The 22,881-nt window shown below is 38.9% G+C and overlaps 1 protein-coding gene across 2 annotated transcripts; it reads right to left on the bottom strand.

Moving 5' to 3' along the window:
• Nucleotides 1–400: 400 nt before the first annotated feature.
• On the bottom strand, nt 401–6,765 carry yif1b (Yip1 interacting factor homolog B (S. cerevisiae)). 2 transcript variants are annotated; one of them, XM_034700364.1, is made up of 8 exons: nt 6,571–6,765; nt 3,844–3,946; nt 3,499–3,634; nt 3,161–3,265; nt 2,854–2,990; nt 2,335–2,490; nt 2,118–2,211; nt 401–1,682 (listed from the first exon to the last, which is right to left on the bottom strand). In XM_034700364.1, exons 1-8 carry the CDS (start codon nt 6,614–6,616, stop codon nt 1,527–1,529), a joined length of 933 nt encoding a protein of 310 aa, XP_034556255.1. In that variant the 5' UTR covers nt 6,617–6,765; the 3' UTR covers nt 401–1,526. The 2 variants fall into 2 exon arrangements, with proteins under 2 accessions (XP_034556255.1, XP_034556256.1); XM_034700365.1 differs by having other exon boundaries at nt 6,580–6,764.
• Between the last annotated feature and the right edge of the window lie 16,116 nt (nt 6,766–22,881).

The following is a 22,881-nucleotide window of genomic DNA, read 5'->3' as shown; positions in this document are numbered from 1 at the left end:
CACAGCGTTCTACTTTTTGTATATTGAAGTATCTTGTAGCATTAGGTTCTCTCTGTTCATATAATACACCTTAAACAAAAGCTAATATTTTCATGGTGTCAGAAAAAACATTTAGATTTTAGGAATTTGATTATCTTGTACTCCTCTTTGTACTCAAACAACCTACTAAATCTGTCAAGATGAAAATGTGTTAATTTAAATTATTATTTTTTTTTGTACACAAGCTCCATCAGTCAAAATGATTTATTTATTGATCACTGATCATGTCAGTGGTTTGAAAGGTTGTACACTCTCTGCGTACTTGAACAGTCAAGGCTAAGATCCATCCACAGTCAGGGTTTGAATTCCCCACAATATCCAGGTAGAGTCAGTCCTTTTGAACACGATGAGCACTTTGTCACAAGATTCAGAGAAAGTTTTTATTGGCACCTCAGTTAACTGAACATTGCAGTATTACTCAATAACATGTTTCATCAATGCAAAGCTCCTGATTTTCTAAAAGTTTCCTGAAATAACTTAAAGTGAACGTGTATCTTACCCTGGTTTGTGTTAATATTAGCTACATTTACAAAGAGCAGAGTCACTCATTTCTCAGTGACCTCAGGTGATTTACAAACACGTTTAAGCACAAGAAGCATTTCTGAAGATAAAACATTTCAAGTATATCAAAGAGACTAGAAACATTTTCCATAGAACAGACCATCTCATCTCTCCGTCTTTATTCCCTCTGACTTTAAATTTAAAGAGTGGTTTATAATTTACTTGTTTTTTAAAAAGATATCAAAGTCATTGTGAGCCCTACATCTTAATGTGACTTTAACAGTTCTATTCAAGAGTTGTCAGGCAGCAAAGCTCATACATTTTCCATAGCACATACAAAACGGTTGAACACATAAAAATGAGGTTTCACACACCCACACTTACACAGACCTTATTTCAAGATCCATTGATTTTAAAACCTTAAGTGGATTCCTTTCTCTTCATGAAGTGGACGGTTTGTGTGACGTTAGTGTGCTTTTTTCCTGCCGGCTCAGAAATATTAGACAAGAGCAACATCTGTAATAATACTTTTTCTTTAAACAAATGTACATACTTAAATATTGCTATAAAACTTAATCAACAAATAATTACACACCATAGAAAAAAAATATTAAAGCCACTTGCTCTTGCTACAAACGTTTAAAGACACCATAAAAAGAAAACAAAAGGAAAAAGGCAAGACTAATGACGTGGTGCTGTGCTGTAAGAGAGAAGGCTGTGATGCATCACTTCTTCTCTCAGTCGTCTTGTAGCATGTGATAGTTATCTGTTTGTAGATGAAGCGAGTCTTCTGAATGTACACTTGTGTCTTTATGTCCGAAAAAAGATGAGATACCATCCAGACAAATGTGTGTTTCATCCAACTCCAGCTTCTTTTGATATGTTAGCGTCTGTGTGTGTGTGTGTGAATGTGTGTGTTTTTTGGGGGGTGAGATGGCGTTCAAACAGCCGAGTTCATCTGTGACGCAACAAGTGTTTGTCCTGTTTTATCTGATGAGGTGATAGGTGAGCCAGTACATGAAGATGGGCTGTGCTGCTGCTATAGACATGGTGAGGTACATCCTCAGCTGGTTTCTGGTTCCTCTCACCAGCCGTCCCTCTGCCGCCGCCTCGGATAACAGCTTCAGACGCAGGGTGCGGATCTGAGAAGAGACAGAGATGAGGTATTCTGACAACCAAAATACAAATGTACATTTACTTCGGATAATTATTACTTTTATTGTGGGGGTGTGATGAAAACATACGTCAAAATGCTGACCACTTTTGATAAACATATGGGGAAAAGACTGCTCACGTTTTACTCTTTGAAATTTAAATGAAAGATTGGGAAAAAAAAGCAGTAATGCAGCACTTTTACAAAGCTTATAATGTTCAGATCATAGCAACTTTGTTAAAATGTGTTATATAAATAATGTTTTAGTAGAGGTCATAAACGCAGAGTAAGTCAAGACATGATACCACTGCAGTATCTGTTACATAGTAGGGCTGCGGTGTGTTAAATTAGAAGGGAAACTTGTTCACAGTATTGTGAACTCTCTATTAATACACTTCTGGAGGTATGATAAGCCGCTACTCACCATAAAGACAAAAATGGCAGCACAACACCACAGTAGAGAGAGATAGTACGCTAGCCTCCCAAACAACAGGCCTGCAACCACACCTATGATCATCCTAAAGACAAACACACAGACACACACAGAAGATAAGAGTCACACATCCGTGTTTTCTGGAATAAACGAATGATAAAAAAAACAAATCAGACTGATAAAATGTGGCTTGCTGATCTTTACATACCCGACATATTTATATCCAGAGAAGGCGAGCAGGTCTATGGTGGTGAGGTCGGTGTTTACCGTCACGAGGTAGAGTGACAGCAGGACAGCCAGGACTTCCATGATCAGCCAAACCAGCGCTGAGCTGGCCTGAACTCCCAGCAGCTCTGGGGAGAACCTGCAGGGTGCACAAAAAATACAGTGTCTAATTTATTTGCTGTGACAAACAAAGCAGTCACATGTGCAACATAGATGCTCATTAAGTTTCACTGGTGTATTTGTGTCTGAAGTGCATTTACCAACCCAGTTTTAGAATCATCTACTATCCATTAAATCAATTAGTGAGGTTAATTTATTACTCAAACATCCTGCTGTGGCGTAAAAGTATCAGATATTTCTGTGTTTATTTGGGAGCAATAAAAACATAAATACCTGCTTTCTAGCTCCTCACTGCTTTAGACTCAAGTTATCATGAAGCACTGAAGTAGCATGTCTACTTAAACCCAGTGTGACATGTATGAAAACATGAATGTATGTGTACTTATTCTGTGTGCCGAGGGCCAGCCCAGCCACCAGGACGTATGTGATGAAGCCCATGGAAGGGATGTACAGATCGGGAGCGTTCACATCAAAGCGTGGAGCCACGGGAGTGTCCTGTTGGTAGCTCACCTCCCAGTTCTACAACACAAGAATGATCACAACCTTAATTTCATGAGTGAAGACTTAAATATTTAATCAGTTGCAACATACAGAAAAATGTCAGTTTTTCTCATGCTCAGTGATGAAAAAGCACCTGAGGTTTTATTCATTTAAAAACATTTATGTGGAGTAGATGTTAGCAGACTTACCTTATGCATGTAAGGAAAAACTAAAAGGCCCAACTTCTTTCCCACGTACACTGTGTCCACAGCAAAGTAGTATTTGAGCTTGGAGATTGGGATGAACCTGTCCAGCTGAAACAAGAAAGCACAAAGACATTACTACATTACCACACGTTATTGATGGAGTATGTTATTTTCTGATATAGGATATCGTCTAATGTGGCTTTTGACTCTTGACCTAGATTGTTTTGAGGAAAGCCCATTCAGTAGAAATATCCGTGAGTATTCTCACGTTCTTAACTCGACTGTTTCGAGAGAAGTCTGTCATATTCTTTAAACTAAAAGTATCTGTGGATGTTTCTTACATTCTTGTCCATCATCTCCCTCCCCTGGGATGCCAGTGAACTGCCGTATGCCATGGCCAGGTTACCCATTGGATCTGACAGGATGGACTGTCCAGTGATTCCAGCTGCTTGAGGTCCAGGTCCACCTTGCTGGTTTCTGGAACAGGATGGAAAAAATGCATCAACTGAAGGAATATGATGAATGAGAAAAACATTTAGAGTAATATATTGTTAAACTAAAACTACAATGAAACAGACTGTCGTATATACAAAAGGTTATGTATCTTTTCTTCCATGGGAAGTTACATTTGGCGGCATGAACTCTTTGCTTTCAAAATGTCTAAGAATGTACAAAATGTATCCCACCTGTACCCCGCCTGTGATCCAGGTGTGGCTCCGCTTGTGTCCTCGAACAGCTGGTTTCCATCTGAGCCATCCATGGAGCTATTCCTCAGACGCATGTTAGGCTCTGGATAAAAGAGGCCGTGGTTAGGGGAAGAGATTAGTCAATAAAAGAGTAGATCTGAACCTCCCAAATCATAATACAATTTGATTGGTTACAACAAAAACCAAGTGAAGATTAGTAATGCAAGCAAATGCAAGGCAGCCACGAGTTAAGGGGAGTACTCAAATGATGGTCATGTACGTCCAGTCAGTCACCAGCACTGTCTGCATTATGGGCATGCTGGTACTTACTGGAGTTCTGGGTTCATTTTCACAAAATGTTATATCAATACTCCACTCATAAATGGTAAGGTTAGGTGTCTTTGCAACATTTCTACAGTTGTTTGATTTTCACAGTTTCAAAGTCTTTCTTTAGATAACTTTTAGAGTTATACAGCATATTAGACATAAACCACATCAGGTGTTATTAACATAAATCAGACATCATTGGACTGGATCCCTTTAATTTAATCTTGAACGACTTCAGCACACAGTTCATTCCCCACTTCTCACAGACAGGGCTCTAATGTAAAACTGAATGGCGGAAGCATCACTTAACGTCATAACACAGGAACTGCACAAAGGCTATATTGTGTGTATCATATCCCGATCTCAATGCTCAGAGAAGGATCTCTTCAACTCTATTCCCTCGAGCAGATACAACACCACCACACACTTATTCAAGAGCAGATTACATCATCCTTCTCCCCGCGACACATTAGTTTACTCCTCTCCTTCTCCTCCCGGATGGCGAATTAAGTATGATGACTCAGGCATTTGACCTATAATTTTCTCGGTCCACGCAATTAAGTACATTTAAGTTCAAAATCTGACACACTTGGTGAGCAGCAGCCTCGTGAAGAGTATGAAATAACATGTTGTGCACTTTTCTACCGGGGACTTCACATACCCTTATTAACCCTCCTGTTACCCTCAAATTTCCTAACATCTTTTATCCTTGGGGTCAATTTGACCCCAACAATTTAAACCTCCAGAAACTGACCCAGGTTTATGTGTCAGGTAGTTTATGTTTCTTTGTTGACTACCTATAAAGCCCTTTAAATAAAATATTTTTCAAGCATAAACATAATTTAAAGCATTTAGAAGGACTCTATTTGTAAAACAGAACATCAAGCTGCTGTGAGTTTGTCATGCTCTGGTCAGCCCTGCCTTGTTTCTATGTTATCAAAACATATGACACAGGACTCATCATTGAATGTCTTCAGAGACATGGTGGCTCGAAATATTATATCTCAATATAAAGGTTGGCGGTTCGATCCCAGCTCCTGAAGTCACATGTGGAAGTGTCCTTGGTTATCGTGACCTCAATATCATCCAATACAACCAAAACAAACGTGTGTAAAATGTTGATATTTCTTATGTTATATACAGCTAAAACACCCTGGGGTCAAATTGACCCCAAGGAACACAGGTGAGTAATTTTTTTTCAAAAATGTATAAGCATCTACAGGATTATACAATAATGGTAACAGGTACATGAGTGCCTTTTGAATTGTGGCATCAATAATGCACATATGAGTAGACTTTTTTTTTAAAAAGTACAAAAATCCTGTTAACCTAAGAGACAATGTTAAACAAATACAAGCAGAGATATCTGAGAAAATAATAGCTGCATTAACATATTTGCTGATGACGAACAGACAACTTTACAAATAACAGTGACCGCACTTGTGATTCCAGCTTTAACATAAAACATAAGGAAAAAAAGAAAAAAAAGAAGGTAATAACAACAACAATAATAATAATAATAATAATAATAATGATAAAAGTGTGGTAAAAATAATAATACAAATATATACACATAACAGAAATGTATATACAAAAATTTGTAGACATAGTACATTTTGTTTTACAGGAAATTGGATATATCAACATTTTAATTTTACGTTTTCCCAGTTGCCCCCATTAAAATGGGAAAAGTCATGAAATATGAAGCCAGATTTCAATTTAGAGACGTTAAACATTAAATGGGGTCCAATTGACCCCAAGGATAATAGGAGGGTTAAATCCTTAGCTTTAAGCCTTTCTATAGTTTATTCGGACATCAAGCATGTCAACATATCTGGTAGCACACAATACGTCTATTGTAGCTCAATGTACGTCTTGTCAAAGCGAAACTCCAATGTCTAACCCAGAATGAAGCTTGGAAACAAAGCATCATCATGCTAGGCTAACGTAAACGACATCGTTTTAAAGTCCAACACACGTAACATCTTAATATAACACCACTGCTCTGATGGATCAGCCATACAGTCTATCTATGGTGTCAGCCTGTAAATATAACAATACCCCGCGGACACAGAAACCTCCACACAGAGGGGTGTGTACAGCTGAGCCTGTTCAAAGCTAAACACATTGGTGAGTTAGCACTAATTAACTCGTGTTTATGGGTATACTAAGCGCATTTATGAAGCCAGTGGTCTTTATTAAGTTGTCTAAATTTAGCGTTTCAGCGTCCCTGTTTTGAGAAGTTGTGTAACATTAGTTGTTAGCCCCGATCGGCTAAAAATAGTGGTGTTCAGAGACAGCATCATGAAGCTCAGTTCACATTTTAACTCTGCAAGCTAGCAAGAACAAGCTTTACACGTGCAGCCGATTAATGACTGATATGATCATAAAATCACGTACGTAACTTACGCTGTCTGAAGCCACTCTGAGTCGCTGTATAATCCATTTTGGCTTATTTGTGGTGGCAGTAGTCGTGAGAAACCCTCGACACAGTTGCGAGTCAACTTAAGTTAGCAAGCTAGTCAGGGGAAGTTGGAGTCATTCATAAATTTACACGGAAGCAAACCAGATCTTCTTCTTCTCTGGTTTCAAACTGGGCAACAACAACGTGTAGTGCAAACACCGCCGCCTAGCGTTTCGAAGTGACCTCTTTTCAGTGATACAGCTGCAGTTGGTAGGGTTGGGGTAAAAAAAACTGTACTTATTTTGTGCTGTGTTTGGCAAAAAAGTCATAACACTCATCAACAGCCATCAATAAATGAGGTACTCTGAGATTATGGCAAAATCTCTTTTTTCCTCTGCCTCTTCTGCCAGCAATCCATAAATTCCAATCGCTCCCGTCAGCTCTGACCAATCAGAGCCACTCTCCTGATTGGTCCTCCTACATTGTCCAGAATTCAGCTGCCCTGTTACTCACCCACTCCCGCTCCAGAGCTCACATCACATCCATCCTTCAGCACCTCCATTGGCTCCCCATACAGCACCGAATCCCCTTCAAGATCCTGCTCATCACCTACAAAGCCCTCAATAACCTCGCCTCCTCATACCTGACCGACCTCCTCAAACGCCACTCCCCATCTCGCCGCCTCAGATCATCTGATGCCAATCTCGTGTCCCCTATCAACAAGTCCAAGCACCACACCTTGGGGGACAAGGCCTTTGCCATCGCTGCCCCGGCTTTTTGGAACTCTCTCCCTCCACACATCTCCACACTCTGACTCACTTCAATCATTCAAAAACCACCTCAAGACCTACCTGTTCAAAAAAAGCATACAACACATGACCCCTACCCCCGCCCCACCTCTGTCCTTGTTCTGTTTTATTTACCTGCGTTATTTTTACTTTTATTCTATGTAAAGCGACTTTAAGTATTAGGAAAAGCGCTATATAAATCCTATGAATTATTATTATTGTCCTGATTGAGCATCTGTTTGTAGGCGGGGCTTACAGGAGCAGAGAGGAGGAAGAGGGATGTAGTGAGAAGGAAATCTGGTGTGGAGGGGTAGTGTAAACATATAAAATCTCTCCCAGAACTGATGTTTATTCCAGGACTACCAACAGCAGCTTTAAATGAAAAGTTATTATCCATCTTATTCTTCAACGACCTTAGTTTTTATGTTTAACTTTATTCATTTTTCACCAAGATTAATATATACAATCTATTTTTAAAATATTAATCAAAACACATTACAATGTATTTGCTGCTTAAATGTTGGTGCTAATGGAAACAGTCTGAAAAATGGCGAAATGAGGTTTCTCCAACATCTTAATATTGTATCATATTATAGCTGACAACAGAAAATGCTGGCAACAGAGATTTTCAGGGAAGATTTCCATATAAAGATACAGACAAAGTTAGGTATACCTTTAAAACAGGAACCGCCATATTCAGTGGTCAGCAGTGTCAGCAAATATGTCTGTGTCCATGGGAACAGTGTCCAGGAACAGAAAGGAATAAACATTATTGGGAAAAGTTAAACTGCTTCTCTAGGGAGAAATTGAGTCTGATTTACCAGGAAAACTCAAACATAGTTATTAAAAAAGATCACATTACAACATTTAAAGTATAAAATATACATGACATGCTTTGTTATCAATGGCTGTTCACATTTCACTTATTCATTTCCCTGATATCAAGTAGTTTAAATTTAGTTTTTGACATTTAATTCAATCATGTTTTTGTTCTTTAAATAGCCAACTACTTTGAGTAGAGTACAGCTGATCAAAAGAGGCTCTTTTAAAGTTGGTTGTCTGGTTTTATTTGTGTGTTTCTACTGTATATGTGAAGCCTTCGGGTCCTTTAAGAAAGTGTCTTTGATACCAAGATGACTCCAAAGTGTTTTACTATTTATGCCAAAGAGCTTTTTTCCTCAGATTGAAGAATGTATTATGAACTGCAAACAATATGCACACATGCACACACAGGAACACTGCAGATAGAACACTCTTTCTTTCAAACTATTAGAGCCCAAAGGTAACTGCAGATCAAATATTGGGAAAAAATAAACACAAATAAATCTATGACCCAGTCACTTACCTGTCTCTCTATATCAGTGCCTTTTTTAATTTTTTTTCTCTTTTCTCCTTTTTAACTGTCTCACTCTCAGCTGACAGCTGGACTCAAAGCCCTTCGGGGAAAATGACCATCTTTCCTGAAATGTCCGGGGCTGTGCATGAAAGAGCCACGCACTGCATTAAAGCACCCTGCTTCACAAGCACATGCGTTCATGCTCATGTACATGTAGGGCACATTAATGTACAGTCATTTTACACACACACACACACACACACACACACACACACACACACACACACACACACACAGATAGATAGAGAGACTGAGAGAGAGAAAATAGACTATTTTAAGTGGTTTCCTCATGCGGCAGTAATTGTTCCAAAGGCCACAGAGAACAATGGAGGTCTACAGTTAACAGCTTGGTACGCTGTCACATTAGAGACACTGAAGTGGCTTGGGGTGATTCTGTCGTCAGAAATTACATTCAACATCACAGACAAGCTCATTTCGCAGCACCGACCTGCTCGTGCATTTCCGCCTGGCTGTAACTGAGCATCACTGCCATTTGTGTCTTTCTTAATGTGATGTATTTCTGAGAGGTTTTTTTTTTATTCAAATCCTCCAGGGCCATTTGTTGTTCCCAACAGGAAAATGCACTTCATGGACTGCACAGGACCCCTGGTTATGAAGTGATACATACAAACACACACACAAAAGGCCACCCTTGGATGTACTAGCTGTAGTCCTCAGGAGTTGCAGAATGACAACTTCAGTGGTTGATGAGGTTAGCATTATCCAATAAACAACATTCCTAGATAGTCTACTGGCTATCAAAACACAAAACCTCTGTCTCTGATGACAGCAGAGCAGCCCAGGCTAGTTTGCTTAAACTGAGGAGTTGATGATGATCCAGTCTCATCTCACAGGCAAGACTCAGTCTAGTCTCATCTTATTCCACCATAAGCAGAGATCTTTGCTGCATTTAGCAAGTCACAGAGACAAGGAAAAACACCCTTTTAACAGATAAAAACAACAAAATTGATGCCAATGGTAACAGTAAAAGCATATGTACTTTTTGCAGGAGATGCAAATTAATGATAACAGACTAAAGTTAGTGACAAGCAGACAAAGAAGGGAGAGAGTGGAAGACATGAGCTCAGTGTGCCAGTTCCCCTGGCAGTTAAACCTATAGCAGCTAGTCCAAACCTGAACCCGCCCTAACTGTAAGCTTTATCACAAAGTAACATTTTAAGCCTACTCTTAAAGGTAGAGAGGGTGTCTGCCCCCTGGACCCTGACTGGAAAGGAGAAGGATCAGATAACTGAGGCCTCTACCCCCCATACTACTTTTAGAGACCTTAGGTAATGCAACCAGGCCTGCATGTTGGGAGTGTAGTGTAGGATAGGGCACTATGAACTCTTTAAGATGTGAAGGTATATTGGGGGTGTTTTTAATGTTACTTTTAATTTATTTGGGTAGTATGAAACTTTACATTTCTAATTAAAGGCTGATTAGTATCAAGCAAAGAAAAGAAAAAGAGGAGGTAAACAGCACAGAAACAACAAGATAGTTTAACACACACAAGGAGCTGAGTAATAGAGACATGCAAGTTGGAGAGGACAGACACAAAGCTTACTAAATGGAACACGGCCTTGAACAATTTACTATCATTGGAAATGACAATGTTCAGTGTAATCAATTTATTACAGAAAAGCAGGATCATGTTTTAACTTGACCATGAATAGAAATGTCCAGCTTAATGTTAATTTGACCTGCAAGGATAATTAAACCGTTGCCACATGAAAGCACTACCAATGGTAATGTGTAGTGAGCGGATGGTTACAGCAGATTGGAACCCCTTCAGGGTGAGACAAGACCCCACCACATTGTGTTGAGGTCCTGTTGACCTTGTCAGGATTCCAGTCTGCAACAACCACCCACTTACTATACATTTCCCTTACTTAGACTCCAACAATATTGTATATTATTTTCTGTTTAGTTGCACAATAGCTTACAAAGTAACATCACAAAGCTAGACAATTTGTTGATATACAGACAATAACATAGGGCAGGTACTTTGGTTAATAAGACGTTTCCAACCAACATTGAAAAGAAAGAATAAATGCTGCTTTTCAATGTTGGTTGGAAACGTTCTTAAACGCTTCCATGTATCCTATCAATGGTTTTGATGCTTTCAGGAAAGATGGATCTAAGGGTAGAGGTGTTGAGCTGCATCCCAGATCCATCATGCATAGATGTGTCTCAGCCTAACCTCACAGTGATGACATACAAATTAATTTTCTAGACTGATATCAAAGAAAATTGATGCCTCTATTAAAGAAGGGAAGTTCCCAAAGGTTTAAAAGTCATCTGAAGATGACATGGCTCATAAATCAAGGGCCCAGATTTAATGTGTGTAATTACAGACCTATTAGCATCTTACCTGACGTCCCCAAAAATTGCAGGGTAACATTTTGCTGAACAGCTGGCTACTCATCTCAACACTGCATACAATTCATTTAGGATTATGAGTTAACTGGGAGAGCAAATGGAAAACACAATCTAAATGTGGGCAGATAGGGTGATGTTGAGATAATATTTCAGACATAATGATGGCATTTGGTATTGTCAACTGCCAAACAGTACTCTCTAAACTAGCCAAGATAACTGTATCGTACAGCATGTTAAATTCAACAATGTGTAAAGTTCAGTGTATAAAAGGTTGAATTGTAAAATATAAACGTGCACAAGCAATGAGAATAAGAATAAAAATATGAACATATAAATTTAACAACAATGATATTTGGAAGTGAGTATATTGATGCACTAATTTCTTCAATTTAAGTTTGACATTTTTAATTTTAATTTAACCGATCTGACAATGATCCCAAAGGCTCCCAAAATCAGAGGGACTGTGTAAATAGCATTATGTATCTAGAGTTTTAAATTAGATACAAGTGTTTTTGGTTGCAAACAAAGAGATCCAAATCTGATCCACATGTTGCCTCTCCCATCAGTTGTCATTAGGAGCACCTGTGATTTCCCTCAGCTGGAGTCAATCAGCTGAGAGAGGCTATATAAGGAGTCTGGATCGCTTTGTTCAGTGGGTTTTTCCTCACAAGAGGGTCAAAACCTTCTTTACCCCTGATAAATGACTCTGATTTCCTTTTGTATGTGGCCAAATTTCTTTGTTAATCTATGATACTTGTTGTGGAATTTTCATAGTCTTATATACGTGTATGTATGAATGTCTGTGACGGGCGAGATAGTGTCAGGGTAGTAGTCAAGGTCTCTCCCCCTGCTCCCGTCTTTATCTGGCCGACTTACTGTCTCCAGAACCAGAACACAGGTCTTCTTCCCACTTGTTGTGTTCCTATTGTCCAAACAGGGTTATCTAACTTTAGTGTTGTCTTCGGAGGGAATAAATACCATGCCTGAGGATTTGTCTGACAGAGCTGACTTGGCATTGCACTGCACTCTCCTGCCTGTGTACTGTTATGTTATTTCTCCTTGGCCAAGTTCCACATAAACTATTTCAACGTAAGCCATCAGAATCTCCTGTGTCCAGTGTCCAGTTTGTTGCTGAATTCCATCACAATACTCTGTGGGTAATGATATTTCTGAAAAATGTTTTTTCTTTTCCTTTGATTGTGTTACCAAGTGCAGTGTTTCTTTAGTTTCCAACACGCAACCCCTGTCCTTATTATTAAGGGAAATGTAACAATAGCCTCCTGTGCCAGATTATGTTGCATTCTTGACTCCTATCCTTCAAAAGCAGAGGAGAAAATACTCAAATGCAATCCGGTGATACTAAAAGAAAATACTACAGCAGCAACTTTATATCAATGAAATGATCATTCCTCATTGGATATTAGAAATATTCATGTTGAACACATTATGAGGTACCTCTCATCCCCCGTGTAAAAATGTATGTAAGGTCAAAGAGACAGATGGATGATATACAGTATGGTTGAGTAGCTCCCTAACACGTTCTGCTGTCACTTGCAACAGTTGAGCTATGAAAACAGATTGTGATAGAGCAAAATTATTCAAATGTATCTAATATAGTCAAAATAACAGAAATGCACTGCTTGTCACCAAGCGGCAACCTCCGGTCTCGAAATATGAAGCCCATGGGGAAGTGTTATAAACTGCAGATCATCGAGGATCCGCTTGAGGCTGGCTGCAGAAACACCGGAAACCATATACACATCAATTCCAAAAAGACAATCTTTGCAGCTGAAATAAACACGTTTACAGCCTGGTTCAAAAAACTGCTTTGGCCTGAAGAGCTAATTTCTCTATCAGCACACACTGTACGGGGTGAATTTTTTTCTAACGTGGCAGTTCAGAAGATATTAAGATTACGAGTTTTGCCCATTTAAGGACATGACTTACTAGACTGACAGGCGGGAAGACTGTAGCTGTTGGCTGGGAGGCTCAAACCCTGTCTCTTTACCTCACACTATCTCGACAGCAGGTTGAGTTCAGCATCCCCAGTATGGCTCCCGCCGACGATTGGCTTCAAAACAGCGCTCAGGAACAGATGGGTGAAGTCACAGATACTACGTCCATTGTTTATACAGTCTATGCTTGTCACTTAATTTCCAATTACTATAGAGCTAAACACTTTTCATTGCACTATTACCTGAGTGTATATCCTTTTATAAATCCTCCATGCTTTGTTGCAAATAGTTTAGGAGCTTGTTAATTGTAACTTAATTTTGTTCTTTATTTTTCTGTTATAAAACAACAATAATAACAACAAAAGAACAGAGCCATGAGAACTGTGAGACTTCAGTGTTAGACTTTACACTGAAGTCTCACAGTTCTCATGGCTCTGTTCTTTTGTTTTTCCAAGAGGCCTTTAAGTCATTGGCAGAGTTTTACTCTGGTTGTGCAACCGTGTTGGAAAATGTAAGCTTTAATTGATGTTCCCAACAGCCACAGTCTAGTAAAAAGCCTGCTGTCACAGAGAGAGATGAGGTACGATAATCTTGTAAATATAATAACAGTGTACAGTTTTGGACATGCTCTCCTGGAAGGCATGGTGTACTGTTGTTGAAACAAAAAAGTAACGCAAATTGTTTTGAAATGTGAGAAAATATGGTTAGAGAGAGGTAAATAAGTTAAATCCCTTCTTCATCTCGTGAATACATTTGATCATCAATGAGATCACTCGCAACAAACATTGTTGGAGACAGTCTGCTCCGTTATGGCATTGTATAGGTGTGGAGATCAGAAGTTTCTCCAGCTGTTCTTACATACTGAGAGCTCAGGTTTTTTTTAAATAATCTGAAATAAAAAATACTAACGAGTAATAATAAAAGGTTTTTAAAATTGTCTATCAACCCTCCAGATGTAATGCTCGTGTTTTGAAAAGATTTTCATTGAATTAATTCAGCTTCATATGTCTGATTAATTAAAGATCAAGCTAAAAGTAAAAACCACTCCTGTTGGGGATACACACAGGCAAAGGAAGCTTTTAAACCCTTGCAAACTCAGTTATTGTTATTAATGCATTGTAACAGATCTATAAAACATTTTTGAAATCAATAATTGATTGCTTTAAAGCCATTAGTTAAATTACATAAAACCTTTATAAACCTGTGATAGATGCAAGTAAGACAAAATTGAATCAACAAATGTATACAAAGAAAGTTTTTAAGATTGTTTTTGATGGAGATGAATAATTCAAGCATCATTTGAAGTTTATTGCAAAGCAAGTGGTTGCAGAGCTATGTATTGAGTAGCAGTGACAAAACAGCTCACATGCAAAAACCACACCAACATCAATAATTCTGCAAGCTTTATCATGGCATGCTTGTAGTGCAAGTTTACCCCTTGCATTCCCCCTCACGCTTAACATATACATCCATACAGTACAGAGAGGGAGGCAAAGATTGGCTGAGTGAATAAACTCTTCCTTGAAGCATGAAAGCATTCATTGTGTCATTATGTAGCACATCCATACCCGCACACATCCAGCGAAGCACAGTGCTGCGTTTATAACTGTCCTCCAGCTCCTGTTCGCATCTCTTCGCAGTTTTTTACCATCAACCTGACTTCCCCAGAGAAACTTTTTTTGTGTTTAAACAATCAAGCTGGCAACCAGTGATCCAGGGATTATGGAGTTTTCACTGATGGCAGCACAGGTAAGGATGCAGAGATACATTTAGTTCATAATTTAAGGACATTAAATCCCTTTGTTTTTGGTGTTATTTATTTATTTAATCCTTACTGTGGAGGAATGATGTACTGGATGACGCTGCAGATGAGTTTGTTAAGTGTCACAGTTTTAACCCTCTAAGACAAGCTCTCATAGAGACTGTGCTACTGAGCTTTAATATTATATGTGTGCTTTATATTTAATGTACAGTTACTGAAATGGCTTGGAACAGTCTTTCTGTATTCTTTTCTTTGTGTGTACTGTATATCTGATGATTTTTTTATCCTCTGACACAAAAATTCACAAGAATCATTTTGGAGAAAACACTTTGTTGGATGAAGTTGTTACAAAAGTTGTCAGTGCAGATGCAAAAGAGTCTACTGCTATCAACCAGATATTGCAAAGAAAACTACAGGGAGATCAAACAAAGCTGCACATGGGTATACTGAGTCATGGGAGTGTTTGAGGAGTTTTTAGACACACGTTTTCAGACTACGCACGCACAGAGGTATGACTCAGAACTTTAAAGGAGCCTCTACAAAGAAACACACAGACATGAACTGCTTTTTCTTAACAAAGTCACTTGTAGGTTGTTGTCTTGCAGACTTATGAATTAAAACAATATTTGAAATGTTAAACTGATGAGTAATGCTTAATATGGAGGATAAAATGGGTGTTCCTTACCACTGACTTTAAATAATCGACTTCACTTTATTAAGCTATTCGGAAGGAAGTCAAAATATTGACTTTCTATGGCTGCCATTGGAAAACAGAATTTGTGGTTAATAACCTGCTTATTTTACTGAAGGTTTTAAAAATACACAAAGCATCCAGTATATGTATCTTAAATCGTTCACATGTTTAACTTTTTTTATCTGCCAGGAAAAATACACAGTGAGTTTGTTTTCTCGTGTCAAAGTCTCATCATCATTTTATTATTTGCCTGCTCTTTGCGCTATGTTGTGGGAAAACATTCCTGTCCTCTTTTCTGCTTGTTTTCTCTCTCTCTGCCTCCTCTGACCTATGATGCTGAACTTTAACTTGCTGGGGGGCAGAGCTTTATGTTGCAGTCCAGAGCCCTCTGTGAGCTTTGCAGCCTATGGCTATGTTTTAAAAGCAATTACTCAACTGTAGCTCTAAAGTGGAAGCACAGTGGAAGGCCTGCTTTTACTGCAGTGAAGACCTGCTGCTTTAATGCTCAGTTTGCAAAATGAACACTTTAGAATGCTCTTTATCAGAGTATAATACAGGGTTGATGATCTGTTGAGGGGAATGGTTTATTACAGCAACAGTAAGTCTTTGGATCAGGAAACCGCGGGGGTTGTGACATACTTTTATGACTCAGGCCAAACCCCGACCCCGGGGGGGAATAGCATTCACTTACCCTTTCACTCTCCAGTAATCAAATCTACTTGGACCAATATGTGTATATGTGTATATTTTAGACATTAACAGATAACACAACAGAATGGGAGCTTTAAATTATCTTACCTATTTTTATCCAAAGCCAGAATTTAAGTACTAACAGATGGAAATGTCCTACATTGAAATGCATAGAAAGCCACTAGAGACCTGTTGCAACACAGCCCACTTAATTCATTTTAACACAAGTCCTGGCTCTGACAAGACAAATAGACAATCATAGTTTAGGATTCTGGGGTGGCCTATCACATTTCAAGTGGGCCATAGCCATCCCCTGGACGCATCCCCTCAAAATCAAAGACATAAAATGTCAGTTCAATTGAATTTGAGAAGCCTACAAGATACTGTTTACTGCAATCCATTAAAACAAGTAAATATATTTGAACAAGGCAAATGTGCAAGTTTGGAATGAGTGTCACTTCTTTTAATAAACCCCTCATGATTTTGAAATGGTAAGAAATGTTATCAAAGTTTTGTCGGTTAGCCTATCAGTTTAAGAGAGTGCCTTCTTAATGGAGGCTGTAGTCCTTGTTGCAGTAGTTGCTGGTTTGACTCCCTATCACGACCCTCTTCTCCCACTCTCTGCTCACCATATTTCCAGTCTCTCTTCAGCTTTCCAATCATTAAAGGCAAAAATGCCCCAAAATTTTTATTTTCTCAAAAAAAAGTATGAGGTGACACCATTTGACTGTTTTTTATTACCTCTGCCACAGAAAATCTGATTTACCACATCTTGAACTCAACTGTCAGTCAGATTGGAAATGATCCATCTGCTCTCATGTGAAATCCTGCCATCTGCTGGCTGCCAAAAGAGAGAGAGAGAGAGAGAGAGAGAGAGAGAGAGAGAGAGAGAGAGAGAGAGAGAGAGAGAGAGAGAGAGAGAGAGAGAGAGAGAAAGCACAATTCACAATTCCCATTCAAATTTTTGTGGACTTTAATCTCTTCACACCGTGGAGCTTGATTATATGGAAAGCAAACCAGAGAGGCTCCAGGAGCTGATCATCGTTCCCAAAGGCTCCACCGTCATCAGATGATAGCTGATGGTTCAAAATGTAGATGAAGTGTTTCCTTCAGAGCGCCCTGTCTAATGTGTAGATTTGATGAGTCTCCTATGACAGCCATCTGCTCCTAAATCAACAAAGCCTCTGTGCAAAGACAAAACTCAAGTAATGAAGGTGCAGATGAGTCTCCCTGAAGCAGATTTCTACTACCATATCACAGGGTTAACTTTCATCTCTGTTATATTCCCTGCACATAGAGCAGATTCAGTGCCCCATTTTCTGGTTTGTTGATTGAGTGGTATTCCCCTTTAAATCACTGAATGTTAGCACTGAGCGTGCTCCAGACGTGATCCCTGTCCAACTGAATGAGTTTGATGGAAAGCCTCATCTGATAGCCATCTGTTCTCAGATAGTTAATCAGGTGTGCTCAATGTGTGGTCTTTAATCACCCTACACTAACTGTCTGTGGAGCCTCTGCAGTCAACCACTAAGTGATGCCACTGAAAAAACATGCAACTCCAAAACTTTTCCCCAGAAACTAACAGAGAGGGTGGGGATTTTTTCCGATGAATGGCTCTATGATTCCTGAAACACACCTGGACCTGAGAGTCAAAGTTTGTCTTCATTCAGCTGCTGTTCAAAGTCAGATTGTTGAATGATTATGACTTTTTTTGCCACCATGTCAAGCGTTCACCTTTTTCCATGATGAATGTGGTGATGTTTTTGACCAATGATAAAGTTTCCTCAGTAAAAGCTGAACCCAAACAGGGACCAACACATGACCTTGTGTTAAGGACTGCAGGTTCTCTCTCTGTCTATTCCAAATCTCCTCTTTTGAACTGAGACTGAATGTTAGATTGGTCCTAATTAAGTTGTGTCTATCAAAGTGTGGGTGATGGAGAGCTGGGTCAGATTACCATCTGCTCAAAGGTTTATCAGGCTCTTCAGGGGAGCTTCTCAGTGACACACACAGTAGACCTGATCCATCATGAGCTGCTCCCTCTTTCATTGAAAGAGAAAATCTGTGTTTAATGTTGGAAAGCTGGAGCAGGTTTTCTTTCTTTTCAATAAAATAATGGAAGTGTATAGCTTACAAAGTAGGCTCTGTGCTGGAGATTGTTTGAAACATTAATAATACCATTCTGTATTTTAATATAAAAAAAATGTTAAAACTATCTTTTCATTTTAAAAAGAAGTATGTTTTTTAATCATGTTATATATTCAAACATGTCCAAACCATTTTCTGTCACCTTAGTTTTAATGTTATGATAAAGTATAGTTACTTTTGAGTTTTTTTGGAGGAGAGGACTTACTTTAAACATATGAGTTTTACTTCATTTGTCTCTCAAAAAGTTCAACATGTTTCAGTTTACGATCTGTGAACTACTTTTAGATAAATCAGTTCCTGAGCTGTTAACATGCAACAGAGATACCTCTGTCATGAACAATATTTTGCCTTTTACTCATTATTTTTAACCTGCCTGGGTAGCTTCCTTTTTCTTATGTCTGTATTTTAACATGAGTGCTGGACAGTTTGGATACTAACAATGTTGAACCTGTTGGGACAGCTACATAAGGTGTGTTTTGAAGCCCACTTGTGAAAAACCTGGTGCACTTTAAAGATTTGATGAAACAAATATAGACCAGAGTGCTTCTACAGAAGTAGCCTGGATCCACGAGTGAAACTTCAAAATCTTGAAGAATTAGTTGGTTATCTCACCGAATTACTTACATTCAAAACATATTATCTGACTTTGATGTAAAGGGCTGCAAGTCATTTCCTTTCAAGGTTTTGTTGTAACTTCACATGATTTTAGATATACCTCTTCTGTCTAAGTCCTAAAAGAATTACACATGGGACATGTATAAAGCCCTTTCATATCAATCCCAGTATGGTGTAATATTGATGTCCCTGTGAGGGGCAATCAGTTTGGCCACTTAGTGAAATAATCATCACAGTGCAGGGTCAGGTGTGTGTGCCTGATTGGCCTGATTGGGAGCAGGTGTGGGAAGCTTTTATACTCTCTCTAAGTCTTGGTCTCCAGTTCACTGTGCTGACTCATTAGCTCACCTTCTGAGGTAGTGAGAAGTTGTGCTTGTGTTCTCAGTGTAGTGTGTCTGCATAAGCACCACATTCTTCTTCAGTGCAGTTTTCTCCAGAAAATAGCTATTGTCATGGGGCCTCTTTTCAACCCCTGCCTCTTTGTGTTATCTTTAAGGGCATTAATGCTCACCTTTGTTTTGTAAAAGGAATGAGTCCTCTGAATTTGGTTCTGTTCAGCCACAGTAGCTTGTTTCTCTTTTCCTGAGCTTAATTTTTGTGTTTGCCTGTTTGGATCGTCTAAATATTATTTTATCTTTCCATCTCCCCTTCTAATTGTTTGTCATTTTTCTGGTTAATCCTTTCTCGAAAACTTTTAGAACCCCTTGGTCCAAAATAACGTCCCACTTTCTCCTGATCCTGACTGTCCCACTGTGGGATATCACGTTGAGTTGTGGAAGCATGAGAGGTAAATAGAGCTCCACGTACATGTGCGCACACACAAAGTGCTGTCCTGCCTGATCAGTCAGCTCACAGGGATCACGTCTTGCCTCTGTAACACCTCTCTTACTGACTCCGATGCTGGTACAGCGGTGGGATGACTACGTAGGTTCCACCATCACACCTTTAAAACATTCTTACTGAAAGGGAGACTCACAGGGCTGTACATATTGTGCCTTTAACTGGCAGTGTAAAAGTGGTTTGAAAGGCCAATCTGTATTACTTGCAAAACAAAAACTTGAAACGAGCATTTAAAAAATATATGATAGCTGAACGAAGGAAGCTCAATTGGACAGGATTATAGGAGATATTATTGAATTGTCACCTGCAGTTCTTTGAGTCTCCAGTCTGCCTTCAAAATGCCAAGGTAACCCCATTAGCGTCCATATTAGATTGCAAATTTTTACACCAGAGGTTCAACATGTTACAGCCTGGTTCAAAACAGTTTTTGATCTCTTGAGTTCTTTTTTGGAGTCAAAAACTATTGACATGTCCCTGAATACAGGTAGAGTTTCCTAGGTAGAGGGCTGTCCATTCTAGCTGGCTTTCTTTTTGTGGTAAACAATGACTGCATCTTTAATGTTTTTGTGCTGTTGTTTTTCACATAGAGAGTTAAGATAACCTCTGTTGAGTAATCCAGCATACAGCCAGATGAGTCACTCATGGCATGCCAAGTATGAACTGTGTGAAGCTCGATTCAGGATGGATGGCATGACAGATTAGACGTATATGCACATGTCAGACATATATAGGTAGACATGAACACGCTTTTTATTATGTAAATGAGTCAGTTGTCAGCCCTGTTTACCTCAGGGATTAGTGTGTTCCTTTATGATGTAAAAGGAGCAAAAACCTGAATTAAATATGACTTTGTAATCCAGCATCAGTCATATGATGTGTTTCAAAATATTTGAAATGTAATTCAATTCAAATTAGAATTGCATGCCTACATTGGTGTATGTTTATCATAACCATGAACTTGTTTAACCTGAAGCATCATTACATAAAAGTGTATTGTGTGAGTGGAAGGTTATTTCTTTAGTGCAAGTAATCACGTTGCTTTAGCTTTAGATTTGTAATGCAGAATTGGTTTTATGTGATACTCTGGCTGTGTTGCATAATCTCTGTTGAATTTTTGTTCTCTTGTTAATTAGAGGATTAGGATAATATCCCTCTAACACAGCATCACTTTCAATCCATTACAATGTGGCCCTACACAAGCCCTGATAAACCAGGGAATATTCTTTAAAACATGATGTGTGATTGGAACAGTAAGTGGAATGACTGAATCAAAATATGTTGCAGTCAAAAACTTGCACCTTTTTTTTCTTGATCAGCCCTTTGCAATGAACGCTGACCCCATGATCACACATTTGGCAACATATGGTAGTAAAAAGTATGGGCTAGTTACCAGTTGTGGCTAGACCCTGCAAGGAAAATAACAGACTTTGAAGACTTTTAAAAATGAGTTAGAAATATGTATAAAATAAAATAAAGTTAGTTAGTTAAATGTATAAAGTCTGTATAATGTTACTGATAAGTACTTCAGGTGCATTTGCTTCTCTTCAATACATAGAACTGCAGTTCCTCATGTGTCCAATTGTCTACTTGAGGCTGGAGGCAAAAGAAAAGGAATCCTCATTAGCTACCGTGTTAAAATGTCTAACTTAACAGCAGTAATAAACATGTTTACAGTCTGGTTTAAAAAACACATTTGGTTTCTTGAGCTCATTTCTTTATTAACACTGTGCAAGGTGATGCATGTTTGATAAATGTACTGTGTTCAAATCACGCTTTTTCTCGTCTTCTGATCATTAAAAGCACTTTTAGATTACATGCCACATTCACCCATTCACACACTGATGGTAAAGGCTGCAATGTAAAGAGCCTATCAGTATTAACTAATCCCATTTACACACAGATGGCAAAGCCACTCATGGGGGCAGTTCAGGGTTCAGTGTCTTGCCCAAGGACACTTCGACATGTGGACAGCCAAACCTGGGATTGAACCCTTGACCCCCAGATCAAGACAATTGACTACCACTGAGCAACAGCTGCCCCACATTTCTGCATAACGTATCCTGTTAGAATATAAAAAGGCTTTAAGAGTTTTCTCATAAATTTGCATAATAAGGGGCACAGCTGAATTGATTGCCAGGAGGCTTAAAGCCGGCCTCACGTTTGTTTGTTTTTTTGCCTGTTTCTAAGTTAACTGAAGGATCGGTCAGTCAGAAGGAGGAGCACAACTGCTGTCTGTGTTTAAATTTCAGCCAAATTTACCACAATGTTGTTATAGCCTGTTGTCTTGAACTGATCATCTAACAACTCAACATGAAGTCTTTCCTTTTGTCATTTCTCACTGCCATGTCTACCGCTAAGAGTCAGCTGAAAACCAAGATGTCTTGTTGACAACATTTGGATAAAAATTCAATAACAGCCATGTGTCATCTGCTAAAAATGCAAGTGAAGCAGATGCAGTTAGATTTTTGATTGCTTAAAAAATAAACAAATGAAAAAGAACCTGCAACTTCAATAACAGTCATTTCTTAACATTTTTTAAAGGCACATGCAGCAATAAATAAGCATTCCCCTCAATTACGAGGATATCCCTGGGTTTCTACAGTGCTTACATCAGGCATGACTCACCATATTCTGACATGTTAATGAGGAACAGCTCTTCTCCTTGTCCTCTGAGTTCACCTACTATTACAGAATTAGCAGGACTTGCTTCTTTAGGTGTTAACAGAAGGCCAGGTTTCATAAAATACACTTAGTTGGGTTTGTCTCAGTGCATGTGACAGTAATGGGGCTGACACGTCTGTTCAGCAAAGCGCAGAGTTATTGAAATGGAGCTCAATAGAGCATGAACATGAAGCGTACAGTAAGCTAAGAATTAATGTGAGAGCAGTAAGTCTGTGTGTGATGCAGTGTGTGTGTGCGTGTGTGTGTGAGTTGCAGTCTCCGCACGCATATCTGTTGTGTGAGTGCTCACTAAGTTGCTTTTGTGCTTGGTTGCAGGTTTACTTGCCTTTTCACTACACATTGAATTTCATTATATATT

This window comes from Notolabrus celidotus, chromosome 14 (assembly GCF_009762535.1).
Source record: "Notolabrus celidotus isolate fNotCel1 chromosome 14, fNotCel1.pri, whole genome shotgun sequence".
Taxonomy (NCBI): domain Eukaryota; kingdom Metazoa; phylum Chordata; class Actinopteri; order Labriformes; family Labridae; genus Notolabrus; species Notolabrus celidotus.
The sequence above is the reverse complement of the archived record's forward strand: the minus strand, read 5'-3'. Positions and strand labels throughout refer to the sequence as shown.

Bases quoted from the DNA above. Each gene is read 5' to 3' on its own strand.
- yif1b (XM_034700364.1), bottom strand. From the start codon at position 6,616: ATGGATTATACAGCGACTCAGAGTGGCTTCAGACAGCGTAAGTTAC. The intron at 3,266-3,498 runs GTAAGAAACATC...TTCTTGTTTCAG, and splicing joins GGGAGATGATGGACAAGAAT to CTGGACAGGTTCATCCCAAT. The intron at 2,212-2,334 runs GTATGTAAAGAT...GTTTGTCTTTAG, and splicing joins TCTGGATATAAATATGTCGG to GATGATCATAGGTGTGGTTG.